Here is a 17,027-nt window from a genome sequence, read left to right as displayed (position 1 = left end):
GGGGTCGGCTCAGCCGAGCCCTTCCGTCCGTCAAGACCAGGACCGCTCCAGGGCTCAGACTTATTTCTTTATTGAGACTTCTTCCTAAAAATGAGGTGAGGGGAACAGAGAGGAAAAGCCCCGACAGACAGACAGACAGGCGGCCGGCCGAGGCCGGGGCTTCCACGTCAGATCCTCTCCATCTTGGAAATGAGGTCGTCACAGATTCTGGTCAGTTCGTCATTTTCCTTAGTCTGAGGGAGGCAAGTCGAACCCCCAGCTTCCTTACAGGGCTCGGAGCCCGCAGCAGGCCTGGGGGCTGCTGGCGGCTGCCGGAAGCTGGAGGGCTGGCCCCCCTCCCGCCCCGCATGCCCCCAGCCCACCTTCTGCTCCATGGCCTTCTCCAGCGACTGGACGCGCATCTGCTCCTTCTTCAGGACGGCCTGCAGCGCCAGGACCTCGGCCTGGGCCCTGCTCCGCACCTGGGCCATCTCCTCGCTGGCCCTGGAGCAGCGAGGGGCAGGGCTGAGCCCTGGCGGGCCGGGCCCCGGGGACCCCCCCGCCCCCCGCTGACACTCACAGCTGCAGCTTCTCCTCCGCGTGGGCCTTCAGCGCCTGGTACCGCTGGCCCTCCTTCTCCAGCCGCTCCATGTACTCCTCCACGCACTTCTTCAGCGACGCCTCGTTCTTCGAGGGGCCGGGTGGGGACGAGAGCGCGAGGCGTCAGGGCTCAGTCGGGGCCCTGGGCCCGTCCAGGCCCTCTGGGCCGCGGATGGCGCAGCCCTTGGCGGGGTCCCTCAGAGATGCCCGCCACACGCACGGCCCCAGGCCTCCCGGCCCCGAGCTTCAGGAGGGCCTCTGGGCGCTGGGCCTGACCCCACGGCCCCCACGCCCGGGCACCCCTGGGAACAGCCTGTGCCCTCCCTGCTGCCCCAGGAGGGACATGCCAGCAGCGGGGTCACGGCCACGGGGGCGTGGTGTCTCTGCAGGGCCAGAGGACGGCCGTGGGTGCCGAAGCCGAGAGCCGCCTTCCCAGCCTCCACGCCAAGGCCCAGCTTGTCTCCCGCGTCCTGCAGGGCCCCCAGCCTCCCATCCCCACCGCTGCTGCCACGCAGCCCTGCTGGCAACCACCGTGTCACCAGGGCCTCAGGCCCGCCCTGGCGCCTACCGTGCGGTAGCCTTCGATCACTTCCTTCTGCTTCTCGAAGCGCCTGAAGAGTTCGGAGAAGGACTTCTCCACGGAGCGCAGGTCGCCGCTGACGTGCTCCTGCTCTTGGAGCGCCTTCTGGACCTCAACTCGGGCGAGTTCCTTCTGCTTCTGAGCTTCCTCTTAAGGAAGGAGGACCGGCTCCCGGTTAGAGGGGTGGCCAGCCAGCGGCTCCACAGACGACCAGCGCCGAGCCCGCTGGGCGGGGGCACGAGTGCCCTCTCTCGGGGTCTCGCAGGGCAGGGCCCGAGGTCACACGCGCCCAGGAAACAGCCGTCGCCCCAATACCACCTCCACCCAGAACCAGGCACAGGGGGCAGGGAACCCTGGGCCGAGGCCCGCAGGACCCGGGGCCAGAGCTGTCCGCCCATTCGGGGCCGCTGCCCCCGCTGCAGCTGGGACATGCCCGGGGCTCAGCTCCCACGGAGAGCAGCCACCTGCGGGAGGGGAGACCCTGGGGGCAGTGCCCACGGGAGCGACTCAGTCTGTCTGCCACCTTGACCCCACCAGCTGTTCAGCCCAGGGGCCACGGCCGGCAGGCAGGCGGTGGGAACGGCTGCCAGGAAAAGGGCCTGTCCCCACACTCACCCATCGCCTGGTACACGGTCTCCTCAAACCTGTCCATGATCTTCCTGTGGGAGGAGAGCAGACGCGCCGTGAGCGCCCCGCGCGAGCGCTGTGGCGGGCGGCCCGGCCGGAGCTACCGCGCGGCCTTACCCCATCTCTAGGACCTTCTCCTGGAGCTCCGTGCACCTGCTCCTCAGCTCCGCGTTCTCCTTCTGTGTTGCTTCCACCTGCGCAGACCGCACACCCGACTCGGTGCTGGGCGCCCTCCCTCGCCAGGTGTCGCCAGGCTGGGTGGCCGGCGTGGGTGGGGACACCTGACACAGGCATGGCTGGGGAGCAGCCCGCAGGGGGAGGGCCCAGCAGCAGAGGGGGACACAGCCTGGAAGTGGGGGGCGGGTGCTGGGGGCCGCTGGGCTGGCTCTGGGCAGGACACAGATGCTGTGGGGGTGGCCTGGGCACATCTGGCCAGGTGTACGGCCCATCCCGGGCCTGGCACACAGGCCTCCCAGAGAGAGGACCAGCTGGACACTGCCCAGGGCATCGTCGGGCGATGAGGGGGCCTGGGGGCTGCTACCCCCAGGATGACTCAGATCGGCCCCCACGGAGGAGGCCCAGACCCCGCCTGCGAATGAGCTCAACGTGGGAGGCTGGGGGGACACAGGACACTCAGCTCACTGGGGCCTGGCTTGCGGGTCTGTAAGTGGAGGCCGGCCATTCGGCCTGCAGCCACGGGAGGCCCATGCATGGAGCCGCGCCAAGGACGGCAGCCAGTAGGGAGCCGAGGAACCACCACCGCCCCCCCAGCCCTCGTCCTCACCGCTGCGTCCAGGTCCCTCTGGCTGTACTGCAGCACGTCCACGATGGGCCCCACGGGCAGCAGCGGGCCCCCGGGCCCCAGGTCACTGGGGGCTGGGCCAAGTGCCTGTGGGCGACGAAGACCCGCTGGGCCACGCGCTCCTCCTCCTCCTCCGGCGCCCACCTCCACCCCGTCCGCTCCCCCGACGGCAAGGAGCCGGCCTTCGGATCTTCGAACAGAAAACCCGGGCCCTTCCAGCACCGTGCGTCTCTTCAGAGCACAAAGGGCTGAAGCACTCACAGGAAGGGCCGGTGCTTCTAGGAAGTCCAGGTCCAGCAGTGCGGCTTCCGGGGCGCTTCCCGAGGAAGGGGCGTCCATGCCACATGCGCTGCAACCAGGAGGAACACAACATGCAGGGCAGGGGTCAGCCTGGGGCCCCCGAGGCCAGAGCACAGGTTCTGGGGACCCGTGGGCCTCTCTGCTTGTCCGGCTGCTGGACTCCGCCAAGGCACAAGTGTGGCCCCGCGGGTGCAGGAGAGACAGGGTCGTCGGCCAGGCCACTCAGACTCGGACCCCAGCCATGGGCCTGTCCTGCTCCAGCGTCTGGTTCCCATTCCCTCCCACCTGCCCGCGCCCCGAGGTGGAAGGAGACACACCTGCTTGGCTTGGGGCCCGTGGGCGCCGGTCGCCGAGGGCTGTCCTGTAGGAGCGGGTCGAACTTGAGGTACAGGGACTGCTTCCGCAGGGCTGAGTCCTTAAACTGTGGAGGGTGGGGGCAGGTTCATGGGCGCCCGAGTGGCAGCAGAGCGGCCGGCGGGGGTGCCCAGCCAGGACGGGACAGGACCCTCCCCCTGGGAAGAGCAGCCTCGCGGGCCAAGACGTGGGGCCGTCCTGGGGGCCGCGCCTTAGGACAGGTACTCACGGAGGAGGCCCCGAACTGCTCCAGGTAGTCCACCTCGGCGCCCGTGCCTAGGACTGAGAGGGAGGCGGTAGCCGGGGCACCAAGCACCCCCGAGGCAGGGGCGGCCCCTCCTCCCCCGAGGCGGCCCTTTGCTGGAAAGCGGGGCTGCCGTCCTTGGCTCAGGATGCCTGGGCCTGGATGGTTCTGGGGGCCATGCTGTGCACCGCAGGGCACTGACAGCACCCTCAGGCATGACAACCAAGAGTGACCCGTGGGGAGTTTCTGGTGTGGCGCCCTGGAAACAAATCTGACTTGTATCCATGAGGATGTGGGTTCAACCCCTGGCCTCATTGGGTTAAGGGTCTGGCGTTGCCCTGTCCTGAGCTGTGGTGTAGGTCGCAGACGCGGCTCGGATTCTGAGCTGCTGTGGCTGTGCTGTTGGCTGGCACCTGCAGCTCCAATTCGACCCCTAACCCGGGAACCTCCCTATGCCACGGGTGCCGCCCTAAAAAGACAAAAGTGACCCCTGGGAGCCAGGTTCCCTGGGTTGAGAACTGCTGTGGAAAAATCCAGCCTAGGGAAGTCCTTTAACTTTTTTTTTCTTTCGTCTTTTTAAGCACACTCACGGCATGTGGACGTTCCCAGGCTAGGGGTGGAATCGGAGCTATAGCTCCCGGCCTACACCCCAGCAATGGCAGATCCGAGCCACATCTGCAACCTACACCACAGCTCACAGCAACACCCGATCCTTAACCCACGGAGCGAGGTCAGGGATCAAACCCGCAACCTCACGGTTCCTAGTCGGACTCGTTTCTGCTGCGCCACGACGGGACTCCAGATTTTATGTCAAAGGTCTCAGCTCTACTCTGAAAGTGCCTGCCTCCCGATAAACCAGAAGTTCCCCTGCGGATCAGTGAAGTTGGGGAACAGAGTGGCCTGCGGGACGGTCACCTGCAGACGCCCCTGAACGCCTGTGCTCATGGACACGTGTCAAGCACCAGGGCCACGAGGACGGAGGAGGGACGTACCGTCGGCGGGGTCCCGGAACTGCTCTCCACTCAGGTCTGGGGCAGGCCCTGGGCTGCACGGAACAGGGGGCGTAGGGCTGCTGGTGGGAGCTGGTGTGCCCGAGGCATCTGTGGCCCCCTCCTGGAAGGGAGGTTGGGGTCACCTTGGGCCCGTGGGAGCGAGGGGACGAGGGGTGGAGCAGTGAGCCCCACCAGGCACCTCCACTCCCCGCACGAGGCCGAGCTGTGCTCCCTACCTCGCCAGTGGCTCCTGGGGTCCCCGCCATGGGCTGCAGCCCTGGCATGTCATCCACTGACGCTGAAGGCACCTGCCTGAAGAGACGGGGTCAGCAGGGCCCGCGCCCCACGCCTCCCCCTCTGGCACTGAGCTGCCACCTGCCCAGGCTCTGGGCTAAGCCAGGCCCCCAACCTCACCTGCGTGGGAACCACTTCTTAGGAGCAGGCAAGGTGCTCTGAGGCCATGCCAACGCAAGAAACAGCCAGCCCCAAGGACCCACTCATCCTTTCCACCGGCAAAGCGCCACAGAAGCCGGGGAGAGGCCTGGAGGCCTTGAGCCCCTCAGCAGTGTCCCCGGGCAGCCCTCACGCAGGGGACTTTGCCAGGTGTTGTCTGGGAGAGCACGTGCTCAAACAGCAGGTCAGCCTGCCCAGCAGGGGGCACAGCCACACGGACGCTCCCTGCTGCTCCCCCCCACCCCCGGGCCACGTGTGCCCAGGCCCACAGGGCTGCAGGGGGCATTTCTGGTCTGGGGCGCTGCCCCCACTGCCCCCGTGCTCACCGGCTCGGAGACGTGTCCTCTGCGGCCGCGGGCCCGGCCGGCCTGCTCGGGCAGGGCTCCGGGGTCCGGGCCTCCCCATCGCCTCCGAGCGGGTTGCCGTCCAGACCCTCGCCCGCCTCCCCGGAGACCGTCCCCTGCTTTGCCTTGGGTCTCCTCGAGGGAGGCTGGAGACCTGGGGTCTTCCCCCGTTTCCTCAGTGGGGGTGGCCTTTTGCTGGTGGCACTGTCAGAGAAGTCAAATTCCAGCCTCACGGGCCCACCCCTCGGACGGTCGGCCGTCTGGCCCGCGGCCTCGTGCTTCCGAGGACTGGGGGACGGGGCCCCTCCGGCCGCAGCAGGGCCAGCGTCCTCGCGGCCAGCAGTGTCCTCGGAGCCTGCCGGGGCCTCGCCCGGCTGGTCCACCAGGGGCTCTTCTCCTCGGGCTCCGGCAGAGGGAGAGGGCACACCCTTCTCCCCGGGGGCTCCGAGCGGCTCCTCTGCCCGGTCTTGGGGCGGTGGTGCGGAGGCGGCCGCGAGGCTGTCCTCTGAGGGACGAGGGCGGCTGTGTCTCTGCGGGCTGTGAGCGGGGCTGCAGGAGCCTTGTCCGCCGGGCGCCACTTGGCTCTCAGCACGTTCTGGCATCTGGGGAGAGCTGGGGGGATCCGGGCTGGCCAGGGGGGTTGCGGGAGGCCTGTCGGGGTGCTGCTCTTCAGAGGCGGGTGTCGGGTCCCCCGGAGGAGGATGGGCATCGGCCACTGCTGGTTTCGGGAGAATTCCATCGGTGGTTCTGGTGTCTGTTTCCTTGGTAAGCTGTTGGCTTTTTAGAAACAGACTTACTTAACTTTAAGTAAGGACCCAGACAGGTTTCTAGGTCTGAGTCCATGTGACAGCATTAGCTAAAGACAGGAAAAAAAGGTCATCCAGTCAACCCTCTCCCAGGGGCGGTTTCCCAAGTGCGTCCCGCAGAGCCATGCTGGGGGGCCACCCGGAGACACGGGCACTGAGCACAGGAACCCGACGGCCACGGTCAGAGTCAGGTTCCCCACGCCAGCCCATGTCCCCTTCCAACAGGGGACCACCAGCCAGGGCACATGAGAGTCGGGCTTCTCACTGGAGGGAGAAAGGGCAGGTCAAGGACGCTGCCTTCGGGCAGAGCAGGCCCAACCCCGGGGCCCACACGCCTCTGCTCTGCAGGCCTGGAGCGGCTCGCGCGGCTGGAGTCTGGAGTCGCGCTGACCTCAGCTGGCTGAGTCTCAAAAAGGAAAGCGAAAAAAACACTGATGTTGAAAAGCAGCACGGAAAGCTGGGCGAGGGGAGAGCCAGGACTGCAGGGTCCCCCACGGGGAGACGGGCACTCGGCTGGAGGACACTTCCCTTGAGTTGGGTGAGGGCACATTAGCCATCTTTGGCTTTTAGACACCTGAAATCCGTTTAAGAGAAAAAGCAAGCATAGGAGTTCCCTGGTGGCCTAGTGGTTAAGGATTTGGCGTTGTCACTGCTGTGGCTCAGGTTTGATCCCTGGCCCAGGAACTTCCGCGCCAGGTTCCTCATCTCCAGACGGAAGCAGGAAAAGCCCTGGCAGGTGCGAGGCGACCACCACACCCAAGCCCATGGTTGGCAAGGTTGCAAAAAAGCTTCTGCCGCCAGTCACGTGTTTAAAATCTGAGCCTCTGACCACAGCACAGGACAGACAGCTCTTCTGCCTCTAGAACTAAGGCCTGTCCGTAAGCTTTCTTCAAGGCCTGATGTTGAGAATGGGAGGCTGACTTGCAAGCGGAGGGAGAGCCAAGTGGGAGGCTAAGAAGGCAGCAGGGAGCTCCCCTGTGGCTCAGTGAGCTAAGCACCTAGCTCTGTCACTGCAGTGGCTCAGGTTGTGGCTCTGGCGTGGGTTCAACGCCTGTGCCGGGAACTTGTGCCTGCCACGGGCATGGCAGGAGGGAAGAAAAGCAGCAAAGCCACAGAGTGTCCCTCCATGGAAATGCGGCCAGGACATTTCATGCCCAGAGACAAACAAAAACCAAGGCCAAGTTGTCGGCAAGGGCACAACAGAGGAGTGGAGTGTGAGGTTTAAACTTCCCCCGTTTCGCAATTCGCTTTCCAGGAAGAAACGACTTCCAACTCCCACACAAACTTGGAGCAGAGACCAGGAGGAACCAGCTCGGACGTTTTCCTGCGGAGTCCGCCGGAGAGGTTACCGATTGCGGGTTGCCAAACAGCGCCAACACTTACCTCTCTTTCCGGGCCCGGCCTTGATGAGAGCTTTCTAGTCCAACGGTGTCCCCTAGAGCTGAAGAAGCGTCCAGCTTGCTGCCCATGCTGGGACTTAAGATCCGGTGAGTCTGTGGATCCCGCAGAGGTGTCTGAAAAGTCACCTGTCGGGGAGACAGGAAGGCACTCGTCCAATAACTCACACCTTCCCCCACCACACTAGAAGCCACCGGGCCCCGCCCGGCCAGCTGGCTAAGGCCCCGGGAAAGCAGGCCCCGGGACTGCACGTGTGACCCCCAGGAGATCTGCGGGGCTCACCTTCGTGGCTTTGGCTGTGCTCTTGGGCGGCACATTTTCTTTCTGGGACAGCCGGAGGACAGATGATCTTCCGGTAAGTTCCAGTGGTGAAAACAGGAAGTCGCAATTTTCTGTACTTCTGTCACCAGTGACATTTTCATCACTGAAGACGTGCAGACTCATTCTGGGAAAGCAGAGAGTTGTGAGTCAAGAGGAGGGCGGGGACACCCTGTTGTCTAGACGCACATATGTGAAGACAAGCGAGCTGACCCCACGGTGCCGCAGGGTGGACGTCCCCTTCCTGCACGGGCGTGTGTGTGTGTGTGTGAGACACCGCAGGCAGCATGTCCTCTGCCAGAGCGTGTCCTTATCCCGTTCTGGGGGGAGCTGCCCCTCCCGGGAGAAAGAGCTAGGAGGGCTCTCAGCCCACAGGGCAAGAAGGAAGAACAGGTCCTCGAAATAACTGGAACTTTGTGGGTAAAAGTTGGGAGACAGATAAGGGCTGATCTGTGACAAAACTGGCAGAGGCCTTGGCACTGGGGCTGGAGCAGGCAGCCGAGATGGAGGAGGGCAGAAAAGCAGAAGGGCAGGGCAGCTGGCTCTCTGCCCACCGACGGGGGCGCCAGGAGGGCCAAGGCTCAGAGGAGGAGCAGGGATGGTAACAAGCGGCACGTGCAGGATCACCTGTGGGGAGTTGAGGTGCTTCTACACCAGGGTCTGGAGACTAGAAACACACCAGGGGCCTCCGGTCGGGTCCACGAGGTTCTAGAATAGTCCTACTCCTCCTTCCCAAATTCATCATGGTCACCTACCCGGCATTCCCAACTTAGGAGTCACCAGAAAACTGGGCAGCACAGGTACCTGCTGGGGGTGGGGGCCCCGGGGACCTCAGCTGCAAGAGCAAAACGGCTGGGGCCTAAGGAACACGGGTGCCCTGGAACGAGGTGAGGTCAGGGGGATGAGCCGCCTGGAGGGTGTGGGGTTGGGTGCTGCGTGTGGAGCAGGGAGCGGGAGGAGGGAAGCAGGGAGCCAGAGGCTCTTGTCTGTGGCCAGGGGGGAGCGGTCAGCCCTGGCTTGGCCAGCAGGCCCACACGCGGCGTGGGGAGGTGGGAAAGGGAAGCCTAAGTCAAGGGGGACTACTGGGTTTGGCCTGGGGGACGGGGTGAAACGGGGAGGGGCCGGAGGGCCCTGGGCCACAGGAGGGAGACTTAGAGCACCCTTTCTGTGGGATCCCTTCACCTGGGGAAGGTGGGGGTGCGACAATGGCAGCCTCTACGGGTTTGGCTCCTACTAATGACGGGGGGCCAGGGAGGCGGCTCCTGAGCAGAAGGGGCGAGGCCAGCGCGGAGGAGGACTGGCGTCGAGGGCCTGCCGGCAGGCTCTTGAGAATCAGCGCTGGAGCCCAGGTTTCTGCTGCAGGTGCCGCGGGGTCGGTGATGACTCACAGGTGGGGCTGCGCCGGGAGGAGGGGCCGGGCAGCAAGGCGGAGGCTGGTCAGGGGCGGAGTGCCAGTGCGGGTCACCGCCACAGGGGGCCGGGGGCTGGGCGAGGTCACCGGGGAGAGGGAAGACCGGTGCGACCGGCCGGAGGGTCCTCGTGGAGGGCGATATAGGGGCCACTAGGCGTCCTCGGGAGGCAGGGCCGAGAGCCCACCGGCTCCGCTGCCAGCTGCGGCCGGGCCGGCTGGATGAGTGCGGGCGAGATGGGACCCCGGGGAAGGGGGCGCCCCGAGGTGGGGGGGGCGAGGAGAGCCGACTGTGGGCACCGCGGCGCCGCGGGAGGAGTCAGAGATCCGTGTCCAGGCCGCCACTGCGACAGGCTAAGGCCCGAGGACAGGCCAGAAGAGGCAGGAACGGAGCCCCGAGCCCGGACCCGGTCGCCGTCTTACCTGCCGGCCGCTGCGCGGAACCGAAGGAGCGGGAGGCGCCGTGTCCGGGAGCCCGGCTGCCCGCCGCCGATTCAAATATCGACGGTTGGCGCGTACGGCCAATCAGCGCGTGGCCGGGGCGGGACACAGGGCGTCGAAGGCCAATGGGAGGCTGCGCCCAAGAGGCGGCTTCCGCTTCCGGGCGAGGCGGCACGCTAGGCAGGGCGGCCCCTGGAATTCTCGGTAGCCCAGGCTCGTCCAGCAGACGAAGGTGAAACGCGGCTCGAGAGCGGGCGGTGAGTGCGGGGCCCGCCGTCGCCCAGGAATCTCGGGCTCTGCGCAGACGCGCCTGGGCTGCGCGGAAAGGCCCAGGGCCTGAGAGCTGCTCGCCCGAGTCTGTATTCCCAGCTGTGGAATGGAGCCAAGTTCAGCGCCGCCCTCAGGGCGGGTCGTGGGGAGGCTCCAAACCCTCGCGAGGACTGCCGCGGCGGCTCAGGACGTCTGGCCGCGAGCGGGGTCCTGGAACTTCATTTCCCAGAGCGCCCCGCGAGCGGCCTGAGGGTGGGGACTACACGTCCCAGGGCGCCCCGCGCGGCCCCGGCGCCTACCGGACGCGGACGCTGAGGCCTGTTTTGCGCCCCGGGGCGGGGGGCCTCGCCCGGACGGCTTCCCGGCGGCTACGGCGGCGCGATGGACAGCCCCGAGGTCACCTTCACGCTGGCCTACCTGGTGTTCGCCGTATGCTTCGTGTTCACCCCCACCGAGTTCCACTCGGCCGGGCTCACGGTGCAGAACCTGCTGTCGGGCTGGCTGGGCAGCGAGGACGCCGCCTTCGTGCCCTACCACCTGCGCCGCACGGCCGCCACGCTGCTGTGCCACTCGCTGCTGCCGCTCGGTGAGCTCGCGGGGCGCGCGGCGGAGCTGGGGGCGGGGGGGGGGCGCTGGAGGCCCATCTCCCGGACCCCAGGGGGGAAGAGACGGGGGAGCGCGCGCGGGCCGCAGAGCCGAGGCCGTGGGCTAAGCGCCCCGTGCGAGGAGGAGGGTGCTGGTCGCAGCTGCCTCTTGCGGGCAGCAGAACCCTGGGGGAGAGGATGCTCTGGTCACTGGGGCAGGTGGGGAGCTGTCACCTAGGGGCAGCTCCCAGGAAAGGGGCATGATGCCAACAGAGGTGGCCGGCCCCAGTCCTTGGAAGAGGGGTGCAGGAAGGGCAGGCAGGGAGGGCGACTGCAGTTGAGAGCGTCTCAGGTGCGGGGCGGGGAGAGGCGTGTGTGCGGCCAGGAAGCTCAGGTGTTGCCAGGGGCTGTGCTGGGCAGGTGAGCCAGGTGCTAACTGGCCTCTGGGAGGCTGACTGGTTGGAGAGTGGGGTCCTAAGCGCGGAATCTCTGGAGAACTTGGGCTCACACGTAAGTGGGGGAGGGCGGGTGGCGGTGGCCAGCCCTGTCTGGAGCTGCCATGGTGGACATGGGAGGGGTTTCCAGCTGGCATCAGGGAGATACAGCCTGGGCCAGTGGAAAGTGGCTGGGAAGGGCTGGGCTGGTCTGACGAGGTGGGCCTGTGCCTGGGGGCTGCCTGCCCCGTGGGGAAGGCGGGCAAAAGACAGCCCATGCCAGGATAGAGGCAGGGCCAGGGTGGGGAGCTGGTCGCTCCACCTAGCTTCCCTGCGGGGCAGGGGTGCCCGTTCACCGGTTTCCGGGAGAAAGGCATGGCTCAGAGTTTGGGTTCTCCTGGGGGTTGTGCCCTGGGAACTAAGGATCTCTGCAGCTTTATGGAGCCTCCATCTGCACCTTCCCAACAGCCTGTGTGTGTGTGGGGTCACCACCATCCCAGGATGGAGGGGGACAGAAAGGTGGGCTGAGTGACTCATGGGGCCACATGGGGAGGAAGTGGAGTTTGGCCTTGTGCTCCGACAAGGAACGTGTTTTGTTTTGTTTTGTTTGGCAGTGGCATCTGTGGCCTGTGGAAATCTCGTCTTTTTTTTTTTAACTTATTATTTTTTGGCTTTTTAGGGCCGCACCTGCGGCACATGGAAGTTCCCAGGCTAGGGGTCAATTGGAGCTACAGCTGTTGGCCTACACCATGGCCACAGCAATGCCAGATCCAAGCTGTGTCTGCAACCTACACTGCAGCTCATGGCAACGCTGGACCCTTAACCCACTGAGCGAGGCCAAGGATCAAACACGCATCCTTATGGATTGTGGCTGAGCTACAATAGTAACACACACACACAATGAGTTGCTTAAAATGTGTCAACTTGGGGTTTAGCTGTGGCACAGTGGGCTAAGTATCTATTCTTGCCACAGCTGTGATTTAGGTCACAGCTGTGGCTCGGATTCAGTGCCTGACCTTGGAGCTGGCATGTGCAGCCGGGTATGTGTACTGACTTGATAGCATCTGCCGTTCTTTTTGCTGTTTCAAACTTGTTTGCGGGTCACTGTCTACATTGTTCATTTCACCGTGCAAATTGGCCTGCCGCTGGCTAGCGGGGGCCCTGGAGCTGGCTCCTCGGCCCTTGGGACAAGCCTCTGTCATTCTTTGCTTGCTGTCTGACACATGACGTCCCAGTTCTGGGATGTGCCAGGCTCTGATCTGCCTCCTCAGAGCAGGTGAGGTCCAGAGGCCAAGATCCAGCCCTCGGAGGGCCACTGGGCAGCCCCGCATTGGGCGACACCAGGTCCTTGCATTTGTTTTTGCTTTTCTAGGTTTTTCTTGTTTTTTGCCCCCTGGTACTCAGCTGTTACTTGTACAAAGCTAGAACAGTAAGTTGAAGATGTTTTCTGGAATTCCCGCTGTGGTGCTGTGGGGTTAATGCTCTGGCTTGTCTCTGTGGAGGCGCCGGTTTGATCCCTGGTCCAGCGCAGTGGGTTAAGTGTCTGGCTGGTGTTGCTGCAGTGGTGGTGTAGGTTGCAGCTTTGGCTCAGATTCAATCCCCGGCCCAGGAGCTTCTTTCAGGCGGCTGAAAAAGAAAAACAGAAATGTTTTCTTGTTGAAAGAGAAAAAAAAAAAGAAAAACAAAAATGTTTCCCGCGGACAGGACAAGGGCGGGCTTGGGCCTGCTGTGGAGGCCGGTGAGGCCCACCTGCCCTGGGAGCCGCCAGGGCAGAGGTCCAGGCCCAGGGCTGGGGACGAGAGGAAGTGCCCCCAACCCCCCACGCCAGCTCTGGAGGGACAGGGACAGCACGGCGGTCCTTGGCGGGCCCCCGCTGGGGAGGCTGACGGCCCGGCTCGCCCTGTCCCCTTCAGGCTACTACGTGGGCATGTGCTTCGCAGCTTCAGAAAAGCGGCTCTACTCCCCGAGCCAGGCCCCGGAGACCTGGCGGCTCTTCCTCCTGCTGGCGCTGACGCTGCCCACCGCTGCCTGCGCCCTGATCTACCACTGGTCCCGCGACCGCTGGGCCCACCACCCGCTGGCCCGCGCCCTGGCCCTCTACGCCCCCCCGCAGTCGGGCTGGCGGGCCGTCGCTTCCTCCGTGAACACCGAGTTCCGGCGGATTGACAAGTTTGCCACCGGGGCGCCAGGCGCCCGTGTGATTGTGACGGACACGTGGGTGATGAAGGTGACCACGTACCGCGTGCACGTGGCCCAGCAGCAGGACGTGCACCTGACCGTGACGCAGTCCCAGCAGCATGATCTCTCGCCAGACTCGAACCTGCCCGTGCAGCTCCTAACCATCCGCGTGGCCAGTGCCAGCCCTGCCGTGCCGGCCTTCGACATCCGGTAGGCTTGCCTGTGGCCGGGGCGGGCTGGAGGCCGGGGTTGCTGGGCTCCAGACGCTCGGCCAGCACCCAGGGTCTGGTCTTGGTGCTGCCCCAGGGGTGGTGAGGGTGGCTGGTGCCTCCGGCTGCCCCTCCCCAGTGACCCTCCCTCAGGCCCCCACTGCCCGTCCCTAGCCCGCCCCCCAGGTACTCCCCGCTTCCTCTTTCTTCATCCCCTCCTTTGAGCCGCCTTCTACCGCTTCTTGGGGGGAGCACGCCGGCGATGTTGGGGGGCACCCGGGCCTGAGCCGAGGTTCTCCCATCTAGTTCAGGCTGCGTCTGGCCTGCCGTCCCCCAGGACACACCCTGGGCCTGGACCGGCTGAGGATGAGCCCCTCTGCCTCTGCTGCAGTCTTTCTGCCCGCCCTGTCCCCGTCCCGTGGGGCCAGTGGGCAGCGCCAGCTCTGTGGGCTCTGTCCCCATGGCCGTCTTCGCTGGCTGGCCTTCCTCTGGCAGCTGGGCAGTGCTAAGCCGTCACATTCTGTGTGGTTGTGGGTGCCCTGGTCACGTGGGCGCAGCCTCGGCCTCCCTGCTGCCAGCTCCGGGGTCCTGGCCAGGCCGCAGGGGAGCCACACCCCGCCCTGGCGGGGGGTGGACAGCCCAGCAGCGCCCACCTCGTGCAGGCTGAACTCCACGGAGTACGGTGAGCTGTGCGAGAAGCTCCGGGCACCCATCCGCAGCGCAGCCAACGTGGTCATCCGCCAGAGCCTGGGCGACCTGTTCCTGGAGACCTTCGCCTCCCTGGTGGAGGCCAACCCGGCCTACTCAGTCCCCAGCAGCCAGGTGTGGGGGCGGCTGGGCCCCCAGGGCCATGTCTCCTGAGGGGGGGCCACCACCGGGCTGTCGGGCGGGCTCCCTCTGACCACCTTGGCCTGCCCGCAGGACCTGGAGGCTTGCATCGGCTGCATGCAGACCCGGGCCAGTGTGAAGCTGGTGAAGACCTGCCAGGAGGCGGCCGAGGGCGCGTGCCAGCAGTGCTCCTGCCGCCCCATGTGGTGCCTCACCTGCATGGGCAAGTGGTTCGCCAGCCGCCAGGACCCACAGCGCCCTGACACCTGGCTGGCCAGCCGAGTGCCCTGCCCCACCTGCCGGGCGCGCTTCTGCATCCTGGACGTGTGTGCCGTCCGATAAGCCCGCTGGCCCTGCCGGTGACCCTTGAAGAGCAGGCAGGACTTAGGGCCTCCATTCAGGCTGTCCGCGGGTTGGCAGGGTGACTCGCCTCTGTCCTGAGGCTGCCAGGGGGGCCAGGGCTTTTTGAAGTTTTCTGCTGCAGTGGGGTTGGTTTTCAGCACCTCTGCGTCCCTCACTCTCTGTTCTTCCGAGTAGGGGTGGGTGCTGGACACAGGACATGGTGCTGGGTCTGTCTCCAGGGCGTCTGGGCCGCTGTGCCGGAGACCCCGTGGTCTGCCCCAGGTGGCCCTCACCTGAACCACTTGCCTTAAATTTCTGGGCACAAGACCTTTGACTGCTCCTCATCAGCTACCCGACAGACTCAGATTTGCCCAAGGCTGCCCCACTCCTGTCCCCAGCCTGCCTCCACTCTGAGGACCTGGCACAGAGCGGGGAAGTGGAGGGGGAGACCCGAGTCACTGCTCCAGGGAGGAGACAGCGCCCAGGGTCTCCCGGGGATTGTGGCCAGCCAGGGCCCGCTCCCTGCCCCGGGATACCTTGGGCTTTCTGTCAGGGTCTGGGTGCAGGGCTGGCTGTTTTTAGCCATGTGTTTGTGGGCGCTGCCCACCCCTTAGAGGGGTCTGTACCACGTGCCTTCTGCTGCCCATGAGTCCAGGGAAAGGGCCCAGTCTTAGACGCCTGGTTGCAAGGGCACTGAATTGAAGGCCAAGCACCCCGGCAACATCCTCCATCTGGAAAACAGGCACCAGGCTGGTCACTGCCCCGCAGGATCTGCCCCTTCAGAAGGGGACGTGCTGCGCGGTTGAGGCTGTGACAGCCATCTTCCCAGGTCCTGGTGGTGCCGGTGGGGAGCAGTGAGGGAAGTTCCAGGCCCAGGGTGCAGCTGACAGATGGAGCTGTGGGAGTGGCCCCAAGCCCCCTAAACCTAGCCATTTTAAGCGGGGGAGATGGACTCAGCTGGCCCAGCTCACCCACGGCCGCACCAAACTCAAGGATTGGGAGTGAGAAGGCCCAGCTTTGTGGTCCTCGGGGCCACGCACAGATGAAGGCCATCAGAGGGGCAGCCAGGAGCCGTGCCCTGCCTCAGCCTGGAGTTTCAAACCCTGGTAAGGGAGAGCCAGGTCTGGGGACATTTTTTCTGCGAAAGAACATTGCTTAGTTTTATAAAGATAGATCTATTGTAGTGAAGTGATATACTATTTAATAAAATGTTAGTATGAACTTGTATGTATTTTCCTAATGGGAGTATTTTGTTTTTCCTGACACCCAAGCTTTGGTAGCAGTTGGGGAGAGGCGGTCTTAGAAGCGGCAGCTTTAATGTGCGTATTTGTTCAGAATGAGAGGAAAAAGGAGGCAGACTCTAGGGATCTTCTGATTCCTAGCTGGGGGGCTGGGGTCTCAAAAAGTCCACTTCCCCGGCACCCTTGTTGAAGGGTCTGGGGGATTGGGAGGGGTCAACACGCGGGGCCCTATGTTGGGGAGGATGCCAGCGGCCCGAGGTGTTGGGGCCTCCAGCCTGTGCTCTCTGCTGTGTCCGCTGGGGTGCCTGGGTGGCCGAGAGAGTGGCTTGGGCCGGGAGTTCCTCAACAGCGTGTGCCTCCTGCTCCCTTATGTTCTCTCTCCTCTTTTTAGGGCTACACCCGCGGCATAGGGAGGGTCCTAGGCTCGGGGTCGAATCAGCCTCAGCCACTGGCCTACGCCGCAGCCGCAGCCGCGCCAGATCCAAGTCGCGTCTGCGGCCGCCGCCACTGCTCACAGCAACGCGTGAGGCCAGGAATCGAACCTGCGTCCGCAGGGATCCTCGTCAGATGTGTTTCCGCTGAGCCAAGAAGGGAACTCCTCCTTTATATTCTTGCCGGACCCTGAACTTTTGTAGAAAATGGTACAGTACAACCCGTTACAAACAAAAGCAAGAGAGGTGGAAGTTCCCTTGTGGCGCAGCGGGTTGAGATCTGGCCTTGCCGCAGCCTTGGCACAGGCAGCAACCGCGGCTCTGGTTCGATGCCTGGCCCGGGAACCTGACAGGCCGAAGGGGAAAAGCGCCGCAGGTGCACTCGAGTTTTCTGCATCCCCAGTGTCTCTTATTTCTCGCTGCGCTGGGGTCCTCCTTCCCTCCTCTTGCGCCCAGCATCAGCCCTTAGGGCGGGGAGCGCTCCCGGAGCCTGAGCGGGGGCCCGCGGGGAGCGCTGCCGGAGGCGGCGGACGTGAGCTGTGCTGAGCGGCGAGGACTGACGGAGGCTCGCGGCGCCAGGCTCCCGGGGCGGCGAGCGAGTTACCACAGAGCGCTCGCCCGCGGAAGACCTCGGGCCCGCGCCGCCCCGGCGCCGGCCCTTCCGGGTTCCGGGTTCCCGGTTCCCGCCAGCGCGGGTCCTGCGGTCGCGGCCGGCCGGCCCAGCGGAGGCCGCCCTCTCCGGGCCGACCAATCAGGGGCCGCTCCCCGTCGGGACGGGGCTCTTCGGCGATTCTCGCCGGCCCCTCCCCTCGCCTCGGCGCGCCCGCGCCCGAATCTCCCGCCAATACCCCTCCCCGAGTCCGC

General features: G+C 65.2%; 2 protein-coding genes across 4 annotated transcripts; one reads left to right on the top strand and one right to left on the bottom strand.

Annotated features, from left to right (window-relative positions):
• TACC3 (transforming acidic coiled-coil containing protein 3) lies at window positions 55-10,047 on the bottom strand. Of its 2 annotated transcripts, XM_021100897.1 has the most exons (17): window positions 9,629-9,695; window positions 8,425-8,674; window positions 7,762-7,924; window positions 7,465-7,607; window positions 5,258-6,052; window positions 4,715-4,790; window positions 4,479-4,599; window positions 3,472-3,524; window positions 3,206-3,309; window positions 2,850-2,937; window positions 2,571-2,675; window positions 1,904-1,980; window positions 1,775-1,818; window positions 1,148-1,308; window positions 560-666; window positions 363-483; window positions 55-233 (listed from the first exon to the last, which is right to left on the bottom strand). In XM_021100897.1, the coding sequence occupies exons 3-17, from the start codon at window positions 7,921-7,923 to the stop codon at window positions 168-170; spliced, it is 2,223 nt and encodes a 740-aa protein (XP_020956556.1). In that variant the 5' UTR covers window position 7,924; window positions 8,425-8,674; window positions 9,629-9,695; the 3' UTR covers window positions 55-167. The 2 variants fall into 2 exon arrangements, with proteins under 2 accessions (XP_020956556.1, XP_003128852.1); XM_003128804.5 differs by lacking the exon at window positions 8,425-8,674 and having other exon boundaries at window positions 9,629-10,047.
• On the top strand, window positions 9,247-15,718 carry TMEM129 (transmembrane protein 129). Of its 2 annotated transcripts, XM_003128802.4 has the most exons (4): window positions 9,247-10,502; window positions 12,848-13,322; window positions 13,984-14,143; window positions 14,243-15,718. In XM_003128802.4, exons 1-4 carry the CDS (start codon window positions 10,298-10,300, stop codon window positions 14,489-14,491), a joined length of 1,089 nt encoding a protein of 362 aa, XP_003128850.1. In that variant the 5' UTR covers window positions 9,247-10,297; the 3' UTR covers window positions 14,492-15,718. The 2 variants fall into 2 exon arrangements, with proteins under 2 accessions (XP_003128850.1, XP_003356879.1); XM_003356831.4 differs by lacking the exon at window positions 13,984-14,143 and having other exon boundaries at window positions 9,807-10,502.

This window comes from Sus scrofa, chromosome 8, assembly GCF_000003025.6.
Source record: "Sus scrofa isolate TJ Tabasco breed Duroc chromosome 8, Sscrofa11.1, whole genome shotgun sequence".
NCBI lineage: Eukaryota > Metazoa > Chordata > Mammalia > Artiodactyla > Suidae > Sus > Sus scrofa.
Note: the sequence above shows the minus strand (reverse complement) of the source record. Positions and strands in the feature narration are given on the sequence as shown.

Coding starts and splice junctions, on each gene's coding strand:
- TACC3 (XM_003128804.5), bottom strand. CDS start 7,923: ATGAGTCTGCACGTCTTCAGTGATGAAAATGTCACTGGTGACAGAAGT. Junction 4,791..5,257: donor GAGGACACGTCTCCGAGCCG/GTGAGCACGGGG, acceptor CCGTCTCTTCAG/GCAGGTGCCTTCAGCGTCAG. Junction 2,676..2,849: donor TAGAAGCACCGGCCCTTCCT/GTGAGTGCTTCA, acceptor CGTCGCCCACAG/GCACTTGGCCCAGCCCCCAG.
- TMEM129 (XM_003128802.4), top strand. CDS start 10,298: ATGGACAGCCCCGAGGTCACCTTCACGCTGGCCTACCTGGTGTTCGCC. Junction 10,503..12,847: donor CCACTCGCTGCTGCCGCTCG/GTGAGCTCGCGG, acceptor TGTCCCCTTCAG/GCTACTACGTGGGCATGTGC. Junction 14,144..14,242: donor ACTCAGTCCCCAGCAGCCAG/GTGTGGGGGCGG, acceptor GCCTGCCCGCAG/GACCTGGAGGCTTGCATCGG.